This window comes from Aulostomus chinensis, chromosome 11, assembly GCF_037954235.1.
Source record: "Aulostomus chinensis isolate RoL2024-O1b breed Wild chromosome 11, RoL_Achi_v1.0, whole genome shotgun sequence".
Taxonomy (NCBI): Eukaryota; Metazoa; Chordata; class Actinopteri; order Syngnathiformes; family Aulostomidae; genus Aulostomus; species Aulostomus chinensis.
Window position 1 is genome coordinate 12947847 of NC_141330.1, and position 25328 is coordinate 12973174.

General features: G+C 43.2%; 1 protein-coding gene across 2 annotated transcripts; it reads left to right on the top strand.

The window, feature by feature from the left end:
• Positions 1-2055: 2055 nt before the first annotated feature.
• plekhg4b (pleckstrin homology domain containing, family G (with RhoGef domain) member 4B) lies at positions 2056-25263 on the top strand. Of its 2 annotated transcripts, XM_086218619.1 has the most exons (24): positions 2056-2250; positions 7010-7207; positions 8062-9298; positions 13223-13426; positions 13934-14057; positions 14330-14423; positions 14942-15028; positions 15113-15229; positions 15925-16023; positions 16212-16354; positions 16444-16582; positions 16656-16778; positions 16881-17045; positions 17472-18346; positions 19056-19305; positions 19597-19686; positions 20235-20459; positions 20680-20850; positions 20938-21115; positions 21207-21323; positions 21478-21756; positions 22889-23112; positions 24207-24279; positions 24862-25263. In XM_086218619.1, the coding sequence occupies exons 1-23, from the start codon at positions 2182-2184 to the stop codon at positions 24249-24251; spliced, it is 5253 nt and encodes a 1750-aa protein (XP_086074745.1). In that variant the 5' UTR covers positions 2056-2181; the 3' UTR covers positions 24252-24279; positions 24862-25263. The 2 variants fall into 2 exon arrangements, with proteins under 2 accessions (XP_086074745.1, XP_086074746.1); XM_086218620.1 differs by lacking the exon at positions 24207-24279 and having other exon boundaries at positions 24862-25260.
• Positions 25264-25328: the final 65 nt, after the last annotated feature.

A 25328-nucleotide genomic window follows, 5' to 3' on the forward strand; every position in this document is an offset into this window, starting at 1 on the left:
ATTATGAAGTAAATTTTGCTCATTCCATTGATGGATAATTTCTTTTATTACAAGCACAACATACCCAATCTTTTTTCTTCTTCTTTTTATCATCAAGCCCCTTAATCTTACAGCTGCTTGCTAAGGGATTGTTTCATAAGTTAAGTATACTGAGAAAATTCAACAATTATGCTGGGCTAGATTTAACGTCTTGCTGTCTATAAGGGGTTTCTTACCTTTTTCCCTCAATATTTGACAAATGGTTGACTTGCATTTTTACAGTATGATAATAAAATCAAAAATCCCATTTCACTTTTGAGTGCTCTTTTTTTTTCTCACTGCACCAATCAATGTGATACAATTGGCTGTTTAGGTAACAATGAAATTAATAAAAGCCTGATTGGCTTATAAATGTCCATCAGAAATGATGACATTCAAGTTTGGGCTGTGTTTAATTCATCCCTGTGAAGCCTTTGAGGATTTAAATCACTTTTCCTGTGTTCTTCTATTCTCAAACTGGACAAGATCATTAATCTACGACTACCGCATTCTTTGTTTGGAGAAATAGCTCAGAATCCAGTCATGAGAGGATGATTTGTTTAAGTTGAGAGTTTATTAATCATATGACCAGATCCTGACTGAATCCTACTGCAGAGGGCATCATTCTCACTCTCTCCGGCCTGACATGGCTCCATCTCTCATTCAGAACTTGAATCATTGCTCTTGTGTAGTAATTTTAACTTAATTAGATGAGCAAGAACTAAAAAGAGGGGAAAAAAAGGAAAAAAATATTGGCCAGGAAGGCAGAAAATGTACCCTTGCTGACGGTGTGGCCACCCGACTGGAAATGGCAGCAGAAATTATAGGGTCTGATGTGGCACAACCACTGTGTGAGGAGGAGTGTATATTTGTGTAGTGTGTATGAAAGGTCTGTCTGGGTCTGTTTATACAGCAGATTATACAGGAGATAGATACATGAGGCTAAATGTAGAGCCGCTGTATAGAACAATGCATGATGGCACACGGATGCGTCTGTTGTGCCAAGTGTCTCCTACTCCATCAACTTTTAAATGCAGTCAGCAGGACAGTAACTAGAGCGTGTTTGTGCGACTCCACGTGTGTTGTGAGTCTCACTCTAATCACGTCTGGCCTTTTCTCTAAATATAAGCCAATCTAATTACATCTCCTTGTCTCTGTTAACTCATCCTGCCTTCACAGCGTTCTCACGCAGGCAGCAAGTTGTCGTGAACAAGCATTTCCTGTGTTTAGGTTGGAGATTGATTTGAAGAGATGGGATGGAGCGACTAATTTGGATGAACTTGTGAGTTGTGTTTTTTGTGACGTCATTGTCAAGGAATGTTAACTTATGATTTAATAAGGTTTTTTTTTTAAGGTGTTTAACTCATAGACAACAAATTCTTAAGTGTAATTTATGTTTGTTTGTTTTTTAAGAGTCAATCTGTTTGAAAGATGTCATATTTATCCTCAGCAGCAGGAGGATGTCCCACATATGTCAAAAGTTTTTAAGGGCCAGTTAAAGGATTGGGTATTCCCCTCATTGTAGCGAGTGACCTGAACCACCAATCCTGTGCTGATGTCTTCCTTTCTTTTTTCTTTTGAAAAGCAGCAGAATAAGCTGAAACCCTAGTCCATTTGTATTGTCAGGACAAAGGGAGACCATTGTGGCAGGGGGGGGTGTAGGGAGCTGCTTGTGGAGGTAGGGGTACAGGGGTCAGAGGGGGCAGAGAGGAGCTAGTCCGACCCCTGCTGGGTGGAGTGTTTGGGGCTTGAGGCAGTGTGTGTGTGTGTGTGTGTGTGTGTGTGTGTGTGTGTGTGTGTGTGTATGCAGCAGGTCAGGTAGTGTGTGTTGTTGGGGTTTTTTTTTCTGAATGATGAGCCTGAAGTTGCAGCAGTATGCATTTATCCAGCTGGAGCAGCAGGGCTGGGGGAGGATATGTTGGAGGGAGCGGTGAGAGAGGGAGGGAGGGAGGGAGGTTGAGTGACGGGGAAGCCAGCGCACTGCCTCTCTCACGCTCCAGCAGGAGTTTAGTCTGCTCCAGCTGCCGCCACCACAGCACACAGGGGAGGAATGGCCCTGCTGATGTGACAGCCATGACTTCCAGTGTTGATCATCAACTGGATTCTATTTGGAGTTTATGATTATTTATTGAAGATTTGTTTTGGATTTCATCTGGAGCCTAAATGTTGTCACTGGGTAAAATGCACTCGAGAGTGAAGTCCCGGAGCTGTGAGAACTACCTGAGTATTAAGGTACTGGTGAACGTGAAGCGTGCTTTTTATTCTCCTCTCTAATGTCACTAATAACTTCCAAGTATCATTTAGCTGTTTTTAGCTCGTGCTTTTTTTTATTTGCGTGTGTGTGTGTGTGTTTATCGAGTGTAAACCAGCTTCTTTGGAACCTTCAGAAGTGGTGTTTCAAGGAGTTGCATGGTGTGTGTGTGTGTGTGTGTGTGTGTGTGTGTGTGTGTGTGTGTGTGTGTGTGTGTGTGTGGTATTGTGTACATTCAGAAGATGTATTCAATGTCACCACTCTCAGCTGATATTTTGGCTTCATGCTCTGTAGCCAAAACATGTCAGGTTTTTTCTTTTTTTTTTCCAAAAATGAGGAAGTATGCTGCTGCTCTAGCATTGTATACACAAATACTTCAATTCAATTCAGTTCAAAATTTTAAAATTTTAAGAAAACAGGCCTCACATGTGTGTAAATCTGCTATCTTGCCTGTACGAAGTACTCTATGTTCACTTTGAAGGACACGAGCTGATTGTGCTTTTCCTTAAATGAATAAAAGGGAAGCTCCACTGATCAGGTGTGTATAGCTTGATGAGCTAACTAACCAATAACTAGCATGCAGGTTTGGGGGTAAATATAGATTGAAGCTATCATCCACGATGGTGGAGCCAGATTTGAACGTTTGTTGCCATCGCTGAAGTACGCAGCTTCCCATCCTCTCTAAGTGACTTTCCTTTATCAACCCTCCACTTGTTCTGGTATGCAGCCGTTCTATATTTAACCTGCAGAGGTATCAACACACTTTGTTGATCTCCTTTGTCACTGTTCATCATGGCTCTGATTGACTGAAGGATGCCCATTCACTCTTCTTAGAGAGCTTCCCTTTTATGCAAAGGCATAATATGGGAGTGCATGTGTGTGTGTGTGTGTGTGTGCGCACGTGCGTGTGTGTTGTGTTGCAGTAGAACATCAGTCTATAGGGTCACAGAGGTCCGTCAGCGCTGCTAAAGAACAATATCCCGTCCATGTTGTTTACATCCTGTAGGTCATTAGTTGCCAACTCTGTTTGATAACCAGTGTGGGAACCTGTACAACAGCAACAGCAACAGCAACACCTTTAGTCCCATTTAAAAAGGCAAGTTTAGCTGGCATCCTTTGTTTTTAATGTTGCAGTTTGACATATGAACAATACAACCAGATGATTTTGAAGAAGTCTCTCTCTCAGGTTCTCTCAGTTGCTACATCACTGGCAAGCTCCAGGAATGGAAATGCAAAGGCATGTGTTGTCAGTTTTTTCACCCTCAGACTTCCACTATTGCTGGTCTTGCTGTGTGTCACTTAGTCAGTGTGCACCTCTAAGGTTAAAGTTTATCTGCAGAGATAACCTTTACTAAAGTGTCACTTTACAAAGCCAGGAAAATACTGTGCTCTCTAATAAGGAGTGTGTGACCATACACACACATTGTTTGAAGTTACAATGGTGCACAGGATGGTGCACGTAATGTAAAATTTTGTTTTTATCATACAGCTCGCCCTGCTCAGCCTTTGTCCCAGCCTCTCCTCCTCTCATATTTCTATCAGTTCAGATCAAAAGTGGAATCAAACTGCAGCTTCGATGATGCAGCCTCCTTTGTTGGTGTCCTGGCCCCTGGCAGCAGAAGAGATCTGAGCAACCTGCGGCCTTTGAGGCTGTTAGCAGGTTGGTTAGCCTGTATGGAGGCTCCAGGGCTCTCCTGTTACACTCCCCTGGTGGCTTCATGCTCCACTGGAGGCCTGGTAGGCAGTGCCTTTTGTGTCCGTGACCCACTAAATGTGTCAGTGACCACCTCTTGATCACTCTCTCTCTGTCTGTGTCTGCCATGCACTTCTTCTTTTTCTCCCTCAGATTCCCCCACCACCACCTTTTTCACTGTGACACACACACACACACACGCACACACACGCACATGCACGCGCATTGCATTTTTCCTAACTCCAACTCAATCATATCATGTGGAATCATTCCCATCACAGGGTGACAAAATCCCCGTTGCTTAAGCCACTTACTTGCTGTGCTCACCTCTTGAACAGCTGGTTTACTGAAGACAAAGACAAAAGCATCCCACCTGGAGCTTGAAGCCATTCATTAGCACCACCGTCCTCCATCACACGGGCTTACAAAGACCTGGCATCAACCAAAAAAAAAAAAAAAGGGTGGGACTTCCCAATCTGTTCCTGTCGTGGCTGAGAGTCTGAGGCTAGACATACACAACCGTACACACTGCATTCCTCTGTGCCTCAGAGCGGATGGGAAGCTCGGCTCTGGTGGCTAAACTCAGTCATTCTGCTGAGACATGCAAATATGTCCACAAGCCAGGTGACACTTTCTGAAAAGTTTTTAAATCCCTCTCCACAAATAGATACACCACGTTTAACCCTATAGAAGACATTAGCAATGGGAGGAATCTATTAAAACCTTGTTTAACCAGCTATTGTTTTCATATTACCAGAATGATCAGCCACTCCTGAGCAGCAGGTTGAACAGCGTCTGATTTATCATTCAGCTCAAGTCCCTGCACTGTTGAGTAATTGTTCCTAAAACACTACTTCTGTTACAACTACACTTTTTTTTCCTGCCCTGGGAACCTTAGGAGAAACTTGCTGCTCTGTCTTTACTATGTATTGAGGGCTTTCCTCCCATTGTTAGCTTCCCTCCAATAAAACACCATGTTATTCCTCTCCTCTCGGGTGCAACAGTGACGAAGGCCAAGAGACATTTTTGTCTCACTGAAAGCAGGCTGACTGCTAATGGAGGTGGGTGTTTTGTTTCAGGGCACCAACACTGTACTGCACATACCACTTAGAGAGGCGGAGTTCACAATGAGCGCCTTGTAGTAGAGTCATGGCATGTGTACCGATGCACTGAACTGTACTCATTCTCCTCTAATTGATGGTGCTGAGCTGCTTAGATCAACAAGACAAGTCCTACAAAGGGTGAAACATGGGCTGTCTGACTAGATTTACTGAAGCACATGCGATGCCTTGATTACCAGGAATCTTTTTTCTTTTCTTTTCTTTTCTTTTTTTTTTTGCACATACATTGTAGGCTAATGTAGGGCTTCTGTCACTCAGGGGTTCTATAGTTCTTCTCGTGTTTCTTCACCGAAATAGATTTATTTGTGACTGTGAAGCTTTTCACCAGCATTTTAAACACGTGAATTCCAACATAGCATCACTAGATCTGACCTTGAAATACAGTGTTCCAGTAATTAGAGATATCATCTAGTTTTTGTTGTTGTTGTTGCTGTTGATCCCCAGTGAATATGCTGTGGAATAAGTGATTAATCACATTCCATATTTCTAATGAATTGGCAAAAAATAGAGTAACTAGTAAAAAGCAACAGCTAAGGTAGAAAAGCGATGCTGAAAACTATAAACATATTTACTGTGCGATGTTGCTGAGTGTCAGTTGTTAAGAAGTAAAAGCTAAAATGTAAGCCAAAAAAGCAAGGTAACTTAAAAGCTGGAATTTCAATTGCAAGCAAAATTAACAAGACAAAAACAAAAAGCCAAAGTTATATACATTTTAAAAAATGCATTTTTGGACTAATGCTTCTTAGAGATAATAATGAGAAGCTAACAGTCTTAGATCTTTTTTTCCCTCCTTTGTGTTTAAATGCTTATTAAATGTATTTGCTAACATGATGGGATCTATTGAGCAATATGAGACAGGACTGTGGGATTTTCCCTGGCACTACCATCTATCTGGTTATCATTGGAGGCAGATGTCTCACTGTTGTGTTCCAGTCTGGAAGGACAGATAGCTGAGGGATGTTTGGCCTTGGCGCTGGCAGCTGGGAGAGAGATCATACTGGAACTATCTATCTATTCCCAAATGTCCTGTTTTGTTCATGGAGAAGTTTTAACCAGTGTTGGTTCTGCTTGAGAACGAGTTGTCAGACTGAGCAACCGATCACAGAGTTGGATCAAACAACTGCTTGGCCTACACAGGGACTGAACCCACGCTCTCACCTGCTAAGCTAACTGGCTAGGTGGTGTGTGTGTGTGTGTGTGTGGTGTATGGGTCAGATAATGGTCAGTGTTGACATGCTTGTTATTAGAGGGGTAGTGTTCCACTGGACTCCATTCTGGACTTTCCATTTCTGCTGTTTGACATCACTCCCTCCAGGTGTTTCCCCTCTCTCTGATGGAAAGACCATCACGGCTGACATTTCCTATCACGTTCAAACTTCCTGACTGTCTGACAAAGTGCGACCTGGCTCAGTCTGTAAATAAGCACTTTAACCCGGAGTTTCACTGGTAGTTCTACAATTTAATCTTTAGACCATCATGAGGAAAATTCACAAAAATACATCATCTCAATATTTTTTTGTTATAAATCACTCTTTGCCTTATGCCAAACTTTGCTTTGTCCACATTAAGGTGTCACAAGTAAACGTTGCTGGAGTTCAGAGATTACAAGCCAAATAAACTAGAGATGCACCAATTTATCAGCCAATATTCTACCTCTTGACTGCAATCTGCCGATCAGCAAACTAGAGGGCAGTTGGAGAGTGAACACCTCCACCAAGGCTTTTTGCTGTCAGACGGGTGCCTGTTTTCAAGAATATCTACTTATTTTTGCCATGTTAAATTGGTCAAGTCTGGTGAAAAATGTCTGTTACTATTGTCTTCTAATGTTTTACTTTATCTTGGAGTAGTAAATAGCCTAGTCCAGTCTTTTAAACTAGCTATGCTTCTATGTCTTACACCTAATTAAATATGTCTTTATTTACGCAGGACGCTGAGTCTTTGGACAACTGCATTCAGAGCACCTTGTCGGCCCTGTACCGCCCCTTCAGCGCCACTGCTGCCACCGTCCTGTGGCAGCTGTTCAGTGTGGTGGAAAGGCAATACCGAGGAGACGGTCTTCGCTGCCTCATTGACTTCCTGCTTCCTGCCAAGAGGATCCTTCAGATTATCCAACAAGAAGCCTGTGTGAGTGGTTGATGGATGTTACGCCTGAGGTTTAAATCCAAGAATGCTCTCTGTTACTTAATCCAGAATTCTTTTTACAAGATTTATCCTGCAGTGCTGTTAGAGAGTCAAATCAAGAATGAAACAGGTGATTCCCTTGACATGTCAGACTTGGAGTAATACACACCTTGAAAGATAAACAAGTGACTTGATAAGACAAAGGAATGTGATTGTGCAGCTGAGTGTGAGTATCTTGGCTGGAAAGGAAGGGGGGCATCAGACTGAGACAGAGCGGATTGTTGTTCAGAAAACAAGCTGAAAACCAGCCATCCCCCTTTGAATAGGGCAACTGTGGTCTGTCTGAGAGGCTGCCATGGACTCTTGGATCCAAAAGGAAACCCAATATTCTCCCTCACAAGCTTTGGGTTCTATGACCAAGGCGCTGAAACTTTATTCTTCTGTATTCATCTCTCCGGTGGTTACACTGTGACGATAGCCGCAGAGCAATAGTTTCACCTAACCCCCGAGAGCAGCCTGCTTTACACGAGAGTCTTTGTACTGCAGGCAATATGAGAGGCTTCAGAAGCAGATCGCATCATCTGCCATAAAAGATGAAAAAGCCAACCCTTGAGCGCAATGTCATAGGTGCTCTGTTTTTGTATTCCGTCACAGTGTAGATTTGTGTTGTGGTTGCTGAGAAACCAGGCCTGATCAGACAGGTCCTTCCTCCTTAGTGAGTCATCCAGTGTGTCCCATGAAAACATGTTGCCTCTGCATTCGATTTAAACATGTGTTGTAACACAAGATGAACTGATGCCAGTTACGCCACAGCTGAGCGATGACTTAGATGACTAACCTCTGTTTTTTTCTCTCAGGTAAAGTTCCGAGGACTGCTGTTCTATCATGAAGGATGGCCCCTCTGTATCCATGAGAAAGTTGTCCTGCAGCTTTCACCTCTGCACAAAGTGCGGTTAAAGCAAGGAGACTTCTACTTACAGATCGTTCCTTTAGGCCGTAAGACTGCCAAGCTTGTGATAAAATGCTTGTCGTCCAGCGGGCAGGCGATCGCAGAAATCCCCATTGCCGAGAGCATGTATGGCAACGTTTTCACGGCTGAGTTCTTGCAGAATGTAACTGCTGACCGAAACCTTCACCCACTACAGAACTGCCTGCTCACGACTGGTACGACCGTGTACAGGACGCCGTGGAAGAACGTGGTCAACCCTCTGTTTGTCAGCAGCACGGCAGACGCCATCATGCAAGCGCGCTGCAGCAGAGGTGGCTTCCGCGGCCATCTCAGCACCTGCAGCACCAGCGGATCCACTGGGACTCTGGACAGTCATCGCAGCTCCAGAGAGTCCCTGCAATCTCAGGGAGCTGACTCCACGTTCTCAGAGCCCACCTCACCCAGCAGAAACCACACTGATGCCAGAGGTGACAGCCATAGCATCAGTGCGGCAGATGTCACCACTCCAGTCATCAAGATCAGTCCCAGCGAAGAGTGTGGGATGGGACAAGGAGGCGACGACAGTAGTGAGAGAGAAAGAGGACCAGCATCCAAGATGCTGTCTTTCAGCACAGACCTTAGTAACCCAGGCCCTCGCAGACGTCTCCCAAGGGACTCTGTGGCCTTTGAGAGCAGAAGACTTTTCAGGAAGTCCTACATGGAAGCCCTGCAAAATCCCATGAGCCTGGGGTCCAGCTCTGAGTCAATCCTGGAGGAAAGTCCGGAGCACAGTTCCAGCTTAAGAGAGGGGAGAGTGACACCGGGCAGCAGCCCAGAGACCCGGACCTCCTCCAGAGAACACTTATCTCGGAGGCTGGGAAGTCGAGGCTGGCTCAGCAGTGATGACTCCAGGCCCAGCACACCTTTGCTCTACTTACAGAGGGGGTTGCGGAGTGCAGAGAGACGGGCAGAGCGGCGTTCCAAGTCACTAGAGAGGACTAACAAGGCAGGCCAGGTTAAAGGTCACCGGGAGAGATCTTCCTCTGGTGGCTCGGTTAGCATTTCCCCAAAAAAGCTGATGAATGGTTACGCTCTTCGCTTTGGGAAGCTGGATGTAGAGGCAGCGTTTCTTGGTTCTGAGAGGAGGAGCAGCAAAGAGGAGTCAGGTATGTACTGCTATTCAACCAGAAGATGACACAGTATCAGTTTAGACTGAATGGAAACACAACAAGGTCAGAAAAATGAAGTGAATTTTACTGAAGGACTTCTTCAATCTTTCATTATTTTTAGCACTACTATGCATGTATAACTTAAAGCAGTGATCCATCGTATGACCCTGTGGCTGATGAGGGTCAGTAATAGCAGCCAGTCCAAAATAGTTTTAATTTTATGTTCTGAATTGAGTTTGAAATGACTGTAAAACATTTATGATTAAATACATAAAAAAGGTTAAATACATTGGAAAAAAAAGGAATCAGAAATGATAAAACAAAGCCGTGTAACTTTAGCCCTGCTACAGGTTGTTTTTCCTTTACCAAACATTCATCAAACAGTCTTAGGTTTAGGAATGGCTGCCATACAGATTATGAAAGGGTTTGCTAATTCTATAGATTCACCTGTTTTTAAATATGTACATCCTCCATAGGAATGACTGTGTTTGGTGTGAACAGTTCATATTCACATCCAGAAAGAAAAAGACAACCACTTCTTTCCATCATTTTATTTTTTTTACAGCGTTGTTGCGCAATCAAAAATCGGAATAATACCTGCTTAACAACTGTAATATTAAAAAGACCTTCAACTTGATAGATATGGACAAGCGGGGTCATGAGTCATGATGATGCACCCTGGCTCATCCTTTAGGTCATATTATACATAGAATACTACAACCTGAGGCTGTAAAAAACAAGCAAGTTTCATTCGTAATGAGAAGATAACAGTGTTTTTTGGGGAAGGGTGTGTAATCGTACCCCGCAGCAACACTTGTCACAACAGTGCATCAGGCGGCTGCACTTGGAGAGGAGACAGCTCAGCACCCTGCAACATTTATGCTGTCACTGGTGACAGATTGCTTTTCATAGCCTACTATGTGTTCTTTGGCAGGTTCTGGGCCCAGGTATGGCCCTACCCTGGAAAATGAACTTTAGTCACTAATGTATGTTTTCTTTTACTGCTGTGTGTCTGTTGTGTGTGTGTGTGTGTGTGTGTGTGTGTGTGTGTGTGTGTGTGTGTGTGTGTGTGTGTTGTCTAACTCAGGATATTGAGAGGGTACCAACTCAGGATTCATGCTGTTTTTAAACTCAAGCTTCAGTTTACAAACTCTTAAAAGCATCAGTTGCCTGATTTATGTATTCTTTATCCAGTTTTATGCTCAGTAATCCACAGATACTTTGATTTGAGCTCAATCTCTTCAACAGCGCTCCACGCTTCTATCATGAACAGGCAGATTCAGTTGAACCAGTGCCACTGACCCGAAAGTGTTGGAGTTTGTTTTAGCTCAAATCAAAGTGTGAGAAATACTGAACACCTGGCTGGATTAAGCTGTGAATTATTCTGGATTATGTGCATGAGAGATTGCAAACTGATGTTTTTTGCAAATTTTGCTCTTGTTAGCTGTCAGTTGCCATCAGCTTCAAGCTAAATGTTTATGTTGGATACTTTCTGGAGCCATAAAGAAGTGATGGGTCTCCGTGAGCTCGAGATACCTACTCTTGAAATACAAATGACATTTCGGGTTAAGTATCGCTTTAAGTTTGCCAGTATGTAAGTGAAGTGTGTATTTGAAGTATTAGGAGGATTCAGACACTCAGCAAAACTACAATAGTTAAATCACATGCTGCGTTCCTGAGGTGACCTCAGAGCGGATAATATTTCAGCTGTTTCAAAGCAGGTTTCCCACAACAACGTTTCAAAGACAACAAAAGATTGTGTAAAGCCTGTAAACCAAGCAGAGGGACCCCGGCATCCTACAATGAGATGGCCCTACAGTGGTATCGGGGGTGGGGGCTCCACTGGTCCCAGATTGGTTGCCTCATTTACAAAAGTGTCCTTTGTGAATCAATCAACCACTGAGGGTCTGCAAGAAAAAGTCTTTCAAACTATGCTCCTGTCTTTGGAGAGTCCATTCAGTCCAGAAACACAAGACCTAACTTTCATGGACCCACACTTCTCTGACAGAGTCCTCCAGACCGTTTGAACCAGGAAACGATCAGAATTCAACCTCTCCGACAGATCAGCAAGTCAAAGCACCAGCAACCGACGCAGATTTAGCCTCTTTGACAGCTTAAATGTGTCCACACAAAGACAAAAGAAAAAACAGACTTTCCCAACGGACAATACTCGGGAGGCTTTACTCTACGTTTTCCACTTCCTCTGAAAACAAAGCAATTTAGGAAACATGCAGCAAACACAAGCCTGGCCACACGGTCACACAGGAAATGCACCGACTGTTAGAAGACAATAGAGGCTGAGCTGGGAGGGTTTACTGTCACAGGACAGAGCAGGACAATACAAGAGGCCTCAGACTGTTTAAAAAGACAGCAGGTGTCCATCAGACAAATCCACCATCATGGATCCATCTATAGAGTTGGCTTAACAACAGCCTTTCCAGCTCCATGTTTCATTTTCAAGGCTATTAATTCTTTGAGGACTTGGACTTTGTGTCTGTGGAGCTTTGTCAGCCATGACCTGGTTCTAGAGCTGACTTTGAAAATGTCTCAATCCATTTCAATCCGGTCACTAATAGTAGTGAAGATAAAAAGGAATGAAACTATCACCAAACTCAGCAGTTTCTTGCTACTTTACAAAGCTTTATAAGGTTCAGCTATTTTCTTTTTTACAGATTTGGTTCACTCATTTCATATTCAGCTGCAGCAGGCAGAAAGCAACAACAACATAATGATAATAAGGATAAAACAGAGTGTGCTACCGGCGTAGCAGCAGCCATGAATGTATAATAAGAGCCGGATACAGGAAGAGCAGCAGCCATTGAGGCCAGTTTATGGTGGCCAAACCATGTTAAACTGGCCTCAATGGCCAGATCGACTATTCAAAGGAATTAATCCAGGCCTCCCACACTACGTAGTTCCCTTCAGACATCCAAGGCAACATCAGTCCGACACAATTGGCTGCTAGCTAACAAACACTGCATTCATTTATCAGTTTGAGCCAAATATTGCCATCGGGGTTATTAGGGACTTAAAAGACAGAGGGAATGTTTGATTTACATTCACTTGGCACCCAAAATAAAAAAAAAAACAGATAAATAAAGAAGGACAGTGTTGCTCCATAACTGCTGGATGTGTAAAGAAGCAACTGATAATGTAGGTTTAAAGGTGTTTGATCTACAGAATACACCAAGTTTGGACTTGGTTCTTCGGAGTTCAAGCTTTGTGACTGTAACTTGGCGGTTGGTTTAAGATTGTATTATAAATAAATAGGTCAAGTTAGCCACAGTTCATTAAGGTACCTTTGGTTGTATTGACTGTATATGAATGAAGGTCTTGGTATGGATGTTGTCTTTGCAAAATCAGTGAAAACCTCAGTGGTATCTTACTGGACCAACTTCTACATTTGGGTCTTATATACATGAGAGTACAGTTGTGATTCACTTCAAGACCCCGAGGACAGTTGTTTCTGTTGTAATTCTAGACATCATGCTTTTTTTATATTCATATTTTGCAGTACTGCCTTATCCATGGCACCGTGAAGTATCCAGTGAAGTATTTAGTGGTGCATTCAGAGATTCTACTCTTGGCGTGCTCCTTCAGTGGCTCACGAGCAGGATCAAGTGTGTGGTACCACTTGGGAGTGGTGTTCATATAAACAAGACCTGGAGGGATATTCAAGTCTGACACCAGCAGTTACCCATGATTCAGGCTGACTAAACACCTGGTCTCCAGGATGAGTCAGTGTGAGCTCACTACCAGAGCACACCCCTGATAAACGCATGCAGTATTCCAATTACACATCACGCACTGAAGGGAAAGGAAACTTTTATTGTTTTTGACTGGACGTATTATTATTATTATTATCTCTTATTTCTTTTCTTTTTTTTATAGTTCACTAAATATAACTAATGATCTCTACAGGACAGCATAATGACAGCATCAGCGGTGACAGCAGGCGGCACAAATACGGGGGAGAAGAGTCACACAGTCCTAAAGCTGTGAATGGGACGGCCATCAGGATGGTGTCAACATCAAGCTCTTCCCATGACAGCAACTTGTCCCTCCCCAAACTGGTGTCAGAGGTCAATCAGGAGCTGCTTGCATCGGGTGCTGTGATCTTAACAGGTAGACTCAAGGGATTTGTGCTTGCGTGGCTTCAAAAATCTTTTTTAAATTAATTGTAATTTAATTTATTTATGTGCTGAAAACTCACATCATCGATACAAACTTTGTCTTCCTGATTTACATTTAGGTACATTTCAGTCCTTTTCCGAATCAGCTCTGAACAATGAACACATTTCCATCTCTTGTCAACAAATACACACTCCTGTCATGTAAGATTTGTTTCCTTTATAAGTCTTTATAATGTGCTTAATCATAATAAGCCACATATATAAGACAAACGCTTTCCTCCCACAGCTGGGAAATAGCAGCAGGGCTCAACAAAAGTGCCATTATCCATAACTCCCTTCATGTTTTCCCTGTCATTAGTTCTTTCTTCTTCCCTTTTTTCTTCTACTATCCTCTTTACTCGAGTGTCTGCTGGGTATTTCTTTATTAGGCGAACGTGAATTCCATCGACATGATAAAGTGATGCACGAGTGTGTTGACCTCCTTGCGGGTCTTTTCCAGGAAGCAGAGATCGAGGTGGGAGGACGGTGTTGCAGGTGTGCACGAGGGCTCAGGTGTGGGCAGGTGAGAGCTGCACAGTCAGTGACCTCACCTGTTTGCTGGGCTACTACTACTCCACGCTGCGGTGAGTTAATCACACACTCCATAGTTAGATTTTTCCTATCATGAACCGCTAACCGTGTTCACTGCAAACTCTCCATTACATTTCACATGAATTGCACAAATGGTTTTAGAACATAATGATTTTTAGAAGCTGCTTTTATTTTTCAATCCTCCAAATTTATTTATTTTATTTTTTTGCCAGTATTGCTGTTTTGGCCTATAAATAGATAGTTGCTGTCTTACGCCATCAGCTGTCCATCACAGAAAATAAACTCTGCAACTCTTTGGTTTCAGGACAGAAAGACGTGATCAAGGTCTGACCGTTGTTATAGACAGCAGGAGGCAGCCGCCTGTTCCGGCTCTGTTGTCGTCTCTGTCTGAACTGCAGGTGAGCGGGAAAATATGTAATTACTGCCCAACACACCCAAAGATATTTCAGGCTGGGCTACACCTCTTCTTCTTCTTCTTCTTCTTCTTCTTCTTCTTCTTCTTCTGGGCTGTAATGCTACCTGTCTCTCAGAATCATTAACACCCTGTGGCATTCCTGACACATTTCTTTTTGTTCCCGCCTCTCGTTCTCTGACACTGTTTGTTTCCTTAAAGCAGACACACCTTAATTTGGTAGTGAATGCAGGAGCAAGACATTTTTCTGAGAAAGGCTGGCCTCGGGGCTTGTGTGGGGAAGCCTGCGCTTACTTGTCTGTTTTTAACCACACTCCAGGAGTGGGCTGGCTGCAGTCGACTTACACGAGGCATATCATCATGCTACTAGGGTGATGAGTTGGTTACTGATGTAAAGAGGATGATTCGAGAAACCACATCACATACCTCAAAAGCTCCTTGTAATATCTGCATGTGTTGTAATTTCTGCCCTTAAAAATGTCAATAAAAATTGTGTGTTTTCAGGCACTGGTACCAAATGCACTTTACTCAGTTGTGTTCTTGGTGGACAAGGAAGGAGCCGTCAAGCCTGAGAGAGACATCAATGTACAGGTGAGCCAAGACTCAAATGCAAACTCATGTGTTCTATGTTTTTAGGAGTCAGCCATTTGTAACCTAGTGTTTCTCCTGCCTCAGACCGAGACACTGTCATCATTGAAGGCCTTGCTGAAACACATTGACCAGAGCCAGCTTACACGGGAGCTGGAGGGCACCTTCCATTATGACCACAACCACTGGATCCACTTCAGACAGGTGGGTGGTGGGTGTCACTGATATTATAACATGTTTGTAACTTTATTTAAGAGCATGGGAGGTGGTAACTGTTGAAATTGATTTTTTTTCCCCTTGCTAGATTTTCATTAGACATAGTGGCAGCACAGTGGTAGAGTTGTTAGCACTATTTCCTCACTCCAAGTAGGTTCTGGGTTTGCATCCGCTTGTTAGCTTATTTGGAGTTTCTAAATTGGCATTAATGACTGTCCGTCTGTACGGTGATGGTGACATGTCCAGGATGTGGCCCTTCCCTTGCCTGATGACAACTTGGACAGCCCCCCCCCCACACACACACACACACACACACACAAAACCCTAAAACGGGTTAAGCTGTTGGTTGATGTATGAGAAATATTGCTAATACGTATTTGATGCAAGTCTTCAGGATCCAGCCTCAAAACACTGACTCAAAACACATTCCTTGTGTTATGCATTGTTGATCAAAGCCCATCTGTTTTTTCGGAGATATCCTGCTAAAAAAAACACACACACACACTCTGATCACGTTACCTCTTTGGTGAGGCAATGAACACCCATCTGTCCTAACGGGTACTGTTCTGTTCATACTGGCTGTGTTGTTGGAAATGTTTTGTTTGTCCTCAGTGTACCGATGATGTTTCAACACTCTAAATCATCGTCCTCCCTCTCTTCCTCTTCTTCTCTCACCCTGACAGAAAATAGAACCCTTCGCCTGTAGTTGTAGCACAGCCATCTCGTCTCTTCAGGAGTCAATCAGCACATTAAGCAACAGCGGTAACCTGAAGACGTCAAAGGTCAGAAACCCCACCACCACACACACACACACACACACACACACACACACACACACACACACACACATACACACACCCTGCAGGCTTGTCTGGCTTTCTGATTTATGGCTTTCCATAATAACAACGTTGGCTCCTTTCGTCTAAACTAGACGGTTGATGATGTTTTTTATGCTTAATTTTACTTGCAGGAGGTGTCTGAGATGATAGAGCAGCAGAAGCGACTCATGAAGCGCGTCCTTGATGACACCCATCTAAACAGACTGCGACTGGAGGGAGGCACCGTGCTGGCCCGCATCAGGAAGGAAGAGGCCTGCGAGAATGAGAGCTACAGGTACTGCACAACCACTGAGGCCACAGAGTCAACTCCAGAAAAGGAAAAAGGTATTAACCTGTTTTGCCCTCTTCTGTTTGATTATTCAGGGATGCTGTAGACATGTTGAATGCACTGTACAACCAAGTAGATGAGGAGGTCCACAAGCTTGTGATCCTCTCCAACAAGTCCCAGAAGCAGTTAGAGAGCCTACTGGATGTGCGCAGGTTTGAGGAGCAAACACAACAGGTGAGTTTCCACTGTTTGACCCTGGTGGTGGAGTCTGTGCTGCAGGTCTGCAACAATCGGTGTCTCATTTCAGGTCAAACTATGGTTCAGTGTTGAGGGAGAAAAACATCTAACACCTTTGGAGACCCTCACTTTGTCTGTGTCCAAAATAAAGGAGATGAAGGAGAGTTTGGATCAGTTTCTGGAGGAGTCAGTGGTAAATGCTTCGATATTAACTGACACTTTGAGTAACATTTAAACATCACAGCGTTATCTGCTTCGTCAAACAACAATCTGATCAGGTGCTGTATCTCGACAGCACCAGCAGAGACATGCCCTGCAGCTAGTCAAAGACTCTCCAGAGTCGCTTCCCGGTTCGGTTTTGCTTGATTTCAAGCAGCATCTGGGTTCCATACTGGGCCGAGTGGAGAAGAGGAAGGCCCAGCTAGACATCCTCACCAACCTCTATGAGTTCTATGACTCTGTGAGTATTGTGTGCTTTGTTAAACTTACTGTTGCTTGAGAAGCATATGCATTCATCAAAAGTGCTATGTTGAGTTGTAAATGAGGCAAACCTTTCATAGGAGTAGCTAGTTAGTGTTGCTGATTTGTTATTAATGGAGATGAAGGGTTTTGTTCTGCTGTAAAAATCAAAATAGCATATTTTTAACAACTTCCTGCATCAGAATTTTTTTTAAAACAAACAAATATTGTATACATCAGTCATCAGATTACATCGCAGTTCTTTCAGATCTCTCAACACACACATAGCTCCAACAGGGTCTAACAGTTAGTTTGACTCCAACTGTCAAAGGCTGCTGCTAGTTGGAATAATAACAATATGATATCTACATGAATGAACTCTGATCCATGGATGAGTTGTACAATACCGCATGTCTCTGGTCTACAGGTGAATCAGTGGACGGAGCACTGCCGGGACTACATCTGTCACCTGAGCTTGGACAGTTCAGGTGACAGACTTCCAGGTGCTGCAGTTCAGAATCTGCAGGATTACTGCAACGAGGCATCCAAGTTCTCCATGGACAACTTCACAACCCTGAATGGTATGGTGCTGTCCCTGGAGAGTCCTCAGCAGCTGCAGCAGTGGAACACAGTGTGGAATAAATGTCAGCAGACCAAGCAGCAGCTGGAGGAGACTTTAGCCCGAGCCATGACAGCAACTTCAAATTCTACCCCTGTTGATCCGGCGGCATCTGCTGACAGCCAGATTGCCACACCAGAGCAAGGAACTAATGGATGTGTGCTTTTACCTGAGGTGCCGTCTTACACCAGCAGGGCAGCTACACCTCTGACTTTTGAGGATCTGAAGCCTCAGTCTGAAGGACCACTCTCGAAAAGCCCCTCCAGTTCCATCACTTCCTCCTCACATTTCACGTTTTCCCCCGACAGTAGTCTGAGGCAGAGCCCCTCCATGTTCGATGACACGGACAGTGACTGCACTGTTGACTCCACCATCTCCTGCCACTCGGAGCCCATCTACTCAGGGGCCTCTCGAGTCCGCAAACAGCCAATGAAGAAGATCATGAAAAAGACCATGAGCTATGAGCTGACCCCCAGGGACAGCGGCCACTCAGACGCCAGCCACATCCACGGCTACACAGGCGTGTACATCAAGGGTCTGGAGGTGGCCAATAATGTGTCTGCAGAAAAAAAGCTGCAGAGGCCTGATGTGACGAGTCCTGCGTTAGGACGCAGCCGCAGCATGTCGACACCTTCCAGGGTCCATAACAGGCACGGAGAAGGAGACGGCAAGAAACAGAGCAGGTGAGCAAGCTAGAATTGAGTGCAAATATAAAAATCAACCACTTGAAAAAAAAATGAATTTCTCATCATAATAAACAGAAATCCATATTAGAGAGGTTGGCAGCAAGTGTTTGGCAGTTTTCCTTGAGAAATTATATTACATCAATGATTAGCTGAGTTCATTTGTAGAGCTGACGTTGTCTGGTATCATGATGGTCCAGAGCTGGAATCATCCACTATCTTAATCCAGCTCCAAAGATTCCAAAGGAAAACAAAACATCACCCTAACTATAAGGCAGCTTCATGTGAAGTAATGACAATGAGGCCGTACTGCTTCTAAACATGGAGGTATTTTTGCACACTCAAATAACAGACTAGTTACCTTAGTTGTTAGGACCAAACCCCAGTTTGGATGAACGCCTCAAAAACAGAAACGTTGACTCTGAATAGTGTGGTTTTTAACTGTAAGTGCACACCTAAATATTATGTCACAAGTGTTGTTTCAAAGACAGCATGTGTTTGATTTGTGAAGATGAACAGGATGTTTAAGGGATACAACAGGAAGTAGTTTTCAAACAAACATGCTAACTATGCCACTAACTAGTCATACAGGGAAAAAAGACAAAGCCTCCAATCGTCATGATTCATTCAACTGATTTAACTGTCTGATATCAGCATGCTCACCTCTGGTGTGTATCATCATAAATACTCATGTCTTTCTTTTCCCCAGTAAAGTGCGACACATCATGGATGAGATGATTTCCACAGAGAGGGAGTACGTCCGCTCTCTCAGCTACATCATCGAGCACTATTTCCCTGAGATGGAGCGCCTGGACTTGCCCCAGGACCTGCGGGGGAAGCGCACTATTATTTTTGGGAATTTGGAGAAACTGTGGGACTTTCACAGCCAGTACTTCCTGAAGGATCTGGAGTCGTGCGTCCACTCCCCGCTATCTGTCAGTAGCTGTTTTCTCAGACATGTAAGTCCACACACGCAGCTGCACACTGACAGCATTAAGGTCTCCCATCAGCTGTTCCTGTAATGACGTCTTGACCCGTGGTTACCGACTTTCTCAGTGTTTCCGGCAACGTGGTCAGTCATGAAAGTGCATGTCCAAATACTTTATTCACATAATGAATATAATTGATCGCAGAACCCATACAATTACTTTTACAGTGTCTTGTGACTTGAGTCATTCACAGTGTTTTGTGGAGCATGCAGAAATGTCAGCATACTTTTTACTGTTGTAACTTGTTAATCTTGTGTGCAGGAGGATCAGTTTGGAATGTATGCTCTGTACAGCAAGAATAAGCCCCAGTCGGATGCTCTGCTCTGCAGCCATGGGAACGAATACTTTAAGGTGCGTCTGGAAACTCTGGTTACATTCCTCTCAGGGTGACAAGGTCAACACAGAACCATGATAGTGTATAGAGTGGCACAGGAATGCATCAGAAATAAGTTAGCATTCTCAACCCGCTGGTTTCCTTGTCTTAAACCTCATGGGTTTGTTGTTTTTTTAATAGATTTTGTGAAAAAAAAACTGAAATAAATTCAGTGGTTCACACAGTCGTTGATCCACAGCATGAAATACATCTGTTAATACCGCACCTGTCAGGTTTGTAGCTATTTAAAGAGGGAGTTGCCAGCAAGTGGTTAAACAAGACTGCCGATTACAGAGGAAACATCGTCATCATGCTGAAAACCAAAGTACAAAAACATTAAAAGAAAAAAAATCCTGTTAGTCAAACTAACACTTCTTAAAAGGTCAACATGGGGTGAACATCAGTAAGCCAGCGACCTCTAAGGCTCATCGTCTCTAGCTTAACAAGCAAATGTAAACAGAACCCAGTTTCCTCAGAGTAGAACACCCCCCCCCCACCATGGTGTTCTTGGTGTGTCTCCATCCAGAATAAACAGCTTGATCTCGGGGACAAGATGGACCTGGCGTCTTACTTGCTGAAGCCCATCCAGAGGATGAGTAAATATGCCCTGCTGCTCAAAGACCTCATCAAGGAGTGCAGCCAGTCCCAGGCTCAGGAGCTGAGGGACCTCCGCACCGCTGAGGAGATGGTCAAGTTTCAGCTTCGCCATGGCAACGACCTGCTAGCTATGGATGCCATTCGGGGCTGTGATGTAAGTTGGGAAAAACAGTTGTGGAGCCGTGCACTGACGGGACTAATATCTTAATGTCATACGTCACTTATAACAAGACAGAAGTCATGACAACCATTACAGCTATTTTTTGAAGTCCAGGTCATGGTGTTGTGTTTACAGTAGTAGAGTGAGGTCAGCATCCCACCAGAAGCTCTTTTGTTCTCTGTGACGCATATGAATGGCTGTGTTTCCTCTCCAGGTGAACCTAAAAGAACAAGGTCAACTCCGGTGCCAGGATGAGTTCATTGTCTGGTGTGGAAGGAGGAAGTACCTCCGTCACATCTTCTTGTTTGAGGACCTCATCCTCTTCAGCAAAACCAAGAAGATCGAGGGAGGATATGACTTTTACATCTACAAACAGTCCTATAAAGTAAGAATCTATTGTTTTGAAGCAGGAGTGGATTCTTTTGCACTTTCTAGACAGAAAATGTCATGTTTGTTGTTCTTCCCTATGTAGACAGCAGAGATAGGTATGACTGAAAACGTCGGAGACAGCGGGCTGCGTTTTGAGATCTGGTTCCGTCGGAGGAAGTCGCAGGACACCTTTATACTGCAAGCCAGCTCCTCTGAGGTCAAAGCTGTGTGGACCGCCATCATAGGCAAGATCCTGTGGAGGCAGGCACTCAGAAACAGGGGTGGGTTTCTTTATTTTACAATTTAACCAACAGTATTCCTTTTACTCGTTCAAATTCATTAAAGCTTGTGATAACATCTTTTGGATTGTAGAGTTGCGTATGCAGGAGATGGTGTCTATGGGCATTGGAAGCAAACCGTTCATGGACATAAAGCCCAGTGACGCAGCCATCAGTGACAGAGCCATTGACTATATCATGAAGGGGTCAGGTGAGCTTTATTGGTTTCCCGTCTGTGTTAGTTATCCCAAGTTCCCCCCTAATGGTACACAACACTTTACTCTATTAGCCATGTGCAGATTTTTTTCTCCCTGGACTGTGTGGTTTAATATCTCATCGAATTTTCTACTTTGTTCTACCGACAGAGTCAAGGACGCGAGCTTCTATCGCCGTCCCCTCGTTTGAATACTCGTCTTCATTCAAGAGACCCCACTCCACCATCTCCAACAGTAGCACCTCCTCCTCCAGCAGCCAGTCGTCCTCGTCACTGCTGGGATCCCTCAACCTGCACCTGTACTCGTCACCCTCTCACCCACACACACACCCGTACTCAACGGCCAACGTGCCCTCCTTCGGTCAGTGGCCGTACGACTGCATAGAAGAAGACGAGCTGGAGCAGGACGCGTGCAGCCAGCCCTCAATGTGTGAGTGGCTGTTTCCTGTAGAGGAATTCATCCAAAAAATAAACAGATAAACAGTGAATGTGTCATAGGAAACATTTTATAGAGGAAAAGAAGATTTTATAGGTATAAACATAAACACACTAAGTTTAATTTGTTGTCATGTTGCTTTATTGAATTTAAACAGATTTTCAACTCTCAGGACCCTCAAATATTTTTTTAAATAAATTAAAATGATTTGTTTCATTCAAGAAATCCCAGTTTTGGTGATGATCTGTCACAAGTTATCATTGAAATTCATATTTTCCCATGTAGAGACACACTAGTAAAAAAAAAAATGCTAGTGATTCAACTTCTCGAGTAAAGTACAGAGGTAGCCCTTTGGGGAACACCTACAAATAATACAGGAGAACACATTTGAATTCAGCTTCAAACAGACATTTATGTGTACGATGCAGACATGAAAACAGTTATGTCAGGTCCATTCACGTCAAGAAACACAGAGATGATAATGAGCTTGATTTGTTTATCATAGTACAAATTGGCGGTATGGCTCTGTTCAGAGGTGTCCCCTGATAATTTTTCATGAGCACCATGAAACAGGGGACCAGCAGCGTGAGGGAAGGTTCTCCCAGTTTAAGACTGGAAGAGCAAACATACCCCCGTGAACAGAGCAGCAACATGACATGGAACGAACTATGCCATGTATACACGACAAGGTGGAGCTGGGGAGGTGGAGGGTAGCAAGTTGCGAGCAGGAGCAACTGTACAGCAAATAGCAGCAGCATCAGCAGCAGCAGATAGCAGATAGCAGATAGCAGCGATGACAGTGGGCAGAGCAGCAGCCAGAAGCTAGCAGAGCAGGAGTTGAGGCCGGGTGACATTTAAGTTGAGAGGGGCCAATCAGAAGCAAGGGATTTGATCAGCTGATGCGGAGCAGCTGTAGATCAACTGATTGAGAGTAAACAGTAAAGATATTTGTATGTGAATGTAAGATGTAGGCGTGTTCTGCTGCTACCACTAGGAGTCACCAGAGTACACAAAGACACGTCACTTCAGGAAGGATGAAATGGGTTTTTGTTTTACTTGTGTTGTCCTCAACAAAATTTTAATGGTGTGCACACGTGTGTGTGTGTGTGTTTGTGTGTGTGGACAGTCACAGAGAGCTCAGAGACGTCATCCCAGTGCACCTCCAGTGAGAGTGTCGCCGGCCTGAGTACCCTCACCTTACCCGGCCACGCCAACATCATCCTGGACTCCTACAACAACAACGAGTCCTCCTTCCGGTGCTCCTCCACGCCTCCTTCCTCGATGGGTTCTACTTCCATCTTTCAGAAAGATGAAGACCTCCAGCCCCAGGGCACCAAGTTCATCACAGCAGTGAGTGTTTCGTTAGCTGCCTTCTCATGGTCTTACACTGAAATGACCTGCTGTCCTTTCATGATGAGAGTCCAGGGAAGGTGAACTACGTGCTGTACTCTAGAATGTTCTTTTATCATGTCTTTATCTATGATTTTATCAAATGTAGTTGCTTTCTTTTCTATTTCCCTGAATCTTTTTTACAGAGTAAAAGAGAAAATTCAATTTTAATTTTACCGTTTCCACACCACACCTTGAACTGAACATTTGAATGCCTTGTCTTTCATAAAAAGGACATTTTTTTAATAGATCAGACTTTTTTCCTGGTGATCTTGTAGGTTTATTCATCCTAGTTGTTGTTTTTTTTTTAATTGTTTCGTTAAATCAGTAGATCTTTTTGTCTAGGGAGCAATAAAGAACACTCATGGTTGTTTTATAGTTAAAATAAAATCTGGCAAAGTGTTTCCTCTAATTAAAGTTCAACTATAGTGATAAGAAGCATGTTAGTATTTCCAATTCAGTTCTGATTGTATGTCCAATCAATCTAAAAGACAGAATAAAATTTGAAAGATAATATGATAAGTACAAATTATTTCTATATTTAGCACTATTTCTTATTTCCAAACTTAAAGCCAGATTATTCTGGACATGAACCCATACTTGTTGAAAAGTGTGTATGATTTATTTTTGGTGTGTACTCTTGCAAGTGACTGTAAAGGTTCAGTTAAAGAAGGTCATGAGATTACAGCAAATAATATCTTGTCATATTCAATTTGTTTTTTTAAATTATTTACAACCAGTCAGTTCTTTTTTTTTTTTTAACGATTATACTGAACATATTTATTTATCTGGCCAGATAAATGAGAACTCGTGAAAAAGGGACTGTCATCTGAAAAAAAGTATGTCATTTTTGACCTTTTTATTAATTATATATGTAACTGAGGAGCTCAAATATATACAGAGTGGCGTGCGAATGAATCTGGATACTCTGAAACAAGTTTTCACAGTCGAGCACCTGGTTTCCTCGTCCCAAAGTCGATGGGTTTCTTTGAATGTTTTTTTTTTCCTTCTCCTCCTTATTTTTTCTTTCTTCTTTGCTGTTTTGTTTTTGCCAGAGCAAGACCTCTCATATAGCAGTAGGCCTCTCTACAGTGGTCTGACTCAGAGCTGAGGGTTTTTTTTAGCTCAGTAAGTAATCAGTGTCACCAGAGAGTGGATGTCTATGTTGTTCCTTCGCTGCCTCATTAACAACTGTGAGCGACTCGCCATGGCCTGACTACTAATCTGTGTGAAAATGATTTGACGCTTGTGTTTGTGAACTGCATGTCCCCATGGGTTTTAGAGGGTGATTTGCTTTATAAATCTCTGATTGCTGTCCTTCGTGTCTCTGTCCCTCTTCTTTTTATGTATCCAAAGGTGAAATTTTGCACTAGAGAGTTCTTCGTGTGGTCACGTGCATGCGGCGGGGTTGCCTTGTTTTTCATGCAGCCAGATTAGAGCATGCAGAAGGAAAAAGAAAGCAAATTAAAAAAAAAAAAAAGATTGGCAGATAGTTGTTTTAAATACGATGCTATTAAAACAACATGAACTGAATATGATATGAAATGTCTCTGCATTACATGTTGTTTAATGCCGTTTTGCATCCCATAAAGGTGTTTAGGTGGGTCATTCGGCTTGCATGCTGACTCCGTTCAAAGACATTTGATGTATAATTGACAGCAATATTTCTCATCTAAAACTCCCCGTCTTGTTTTTCCTTTTTCTTCCTAGCTGTGAAGTCCTGGACCTGACTAATACTTGATACCAGCAGTTTATTATCTGTGACAAAGAGGCAAGAGTTCGTCTTCGGAGCACTAAAGACTTTAATGGTTGAAGTTCAGCCGTGATATGACATTTCATTTTAATAGTGTAAATTTGGAATCCGGTAAACATACACTGTCATGATGGTACGCCAGCGGTCTGTAACATTTGTTCTAAAAAAAAATAGGTTTGGATCAGTGTTTATATTGTAGATGAGGTTTTTTTTATTATGTATTTTACAAAATGAAAATAGCTGGCAGATCAATCCACAAAATATTGTGTAATGTTTCTTGTCCAGTCAGGTGTAATTACATATTTGTACAGATGATTAAAATGTCTCAAAGAGGTGTGCTCATTTATTTTCCAAGAATTTACCAGAATTATAACCCAAAGCAATTCTTTTTTTTTGCAAAACCATCTTAATATTTGTGCGCTTG

Bases quoted from the DNA above. Each gene is read 5' to 3' on its own strand.
- plekhg4b (XM_086218619.1), top strand. From the start codon at position 2,182: ATGTTGTCACTGGGTAAAATGCACTCGAGAGTGAAGTCCCGGAGCTGT. The intron at 9,299-13,222 runs GTATGTACTGCT...TGATCTCTACAG, and splicing joins GAGCAGCAAAGAGGAGTCAG to GACAGCATAATGACAGCATC. The intron at 13,427-13,933 runs GTAGACTCAAGG...GGTCTTTTCCAG, and splicing joins GGGTGCTGTGATCTTAACAG to GAAGCAGAGATCGAGGTGGG.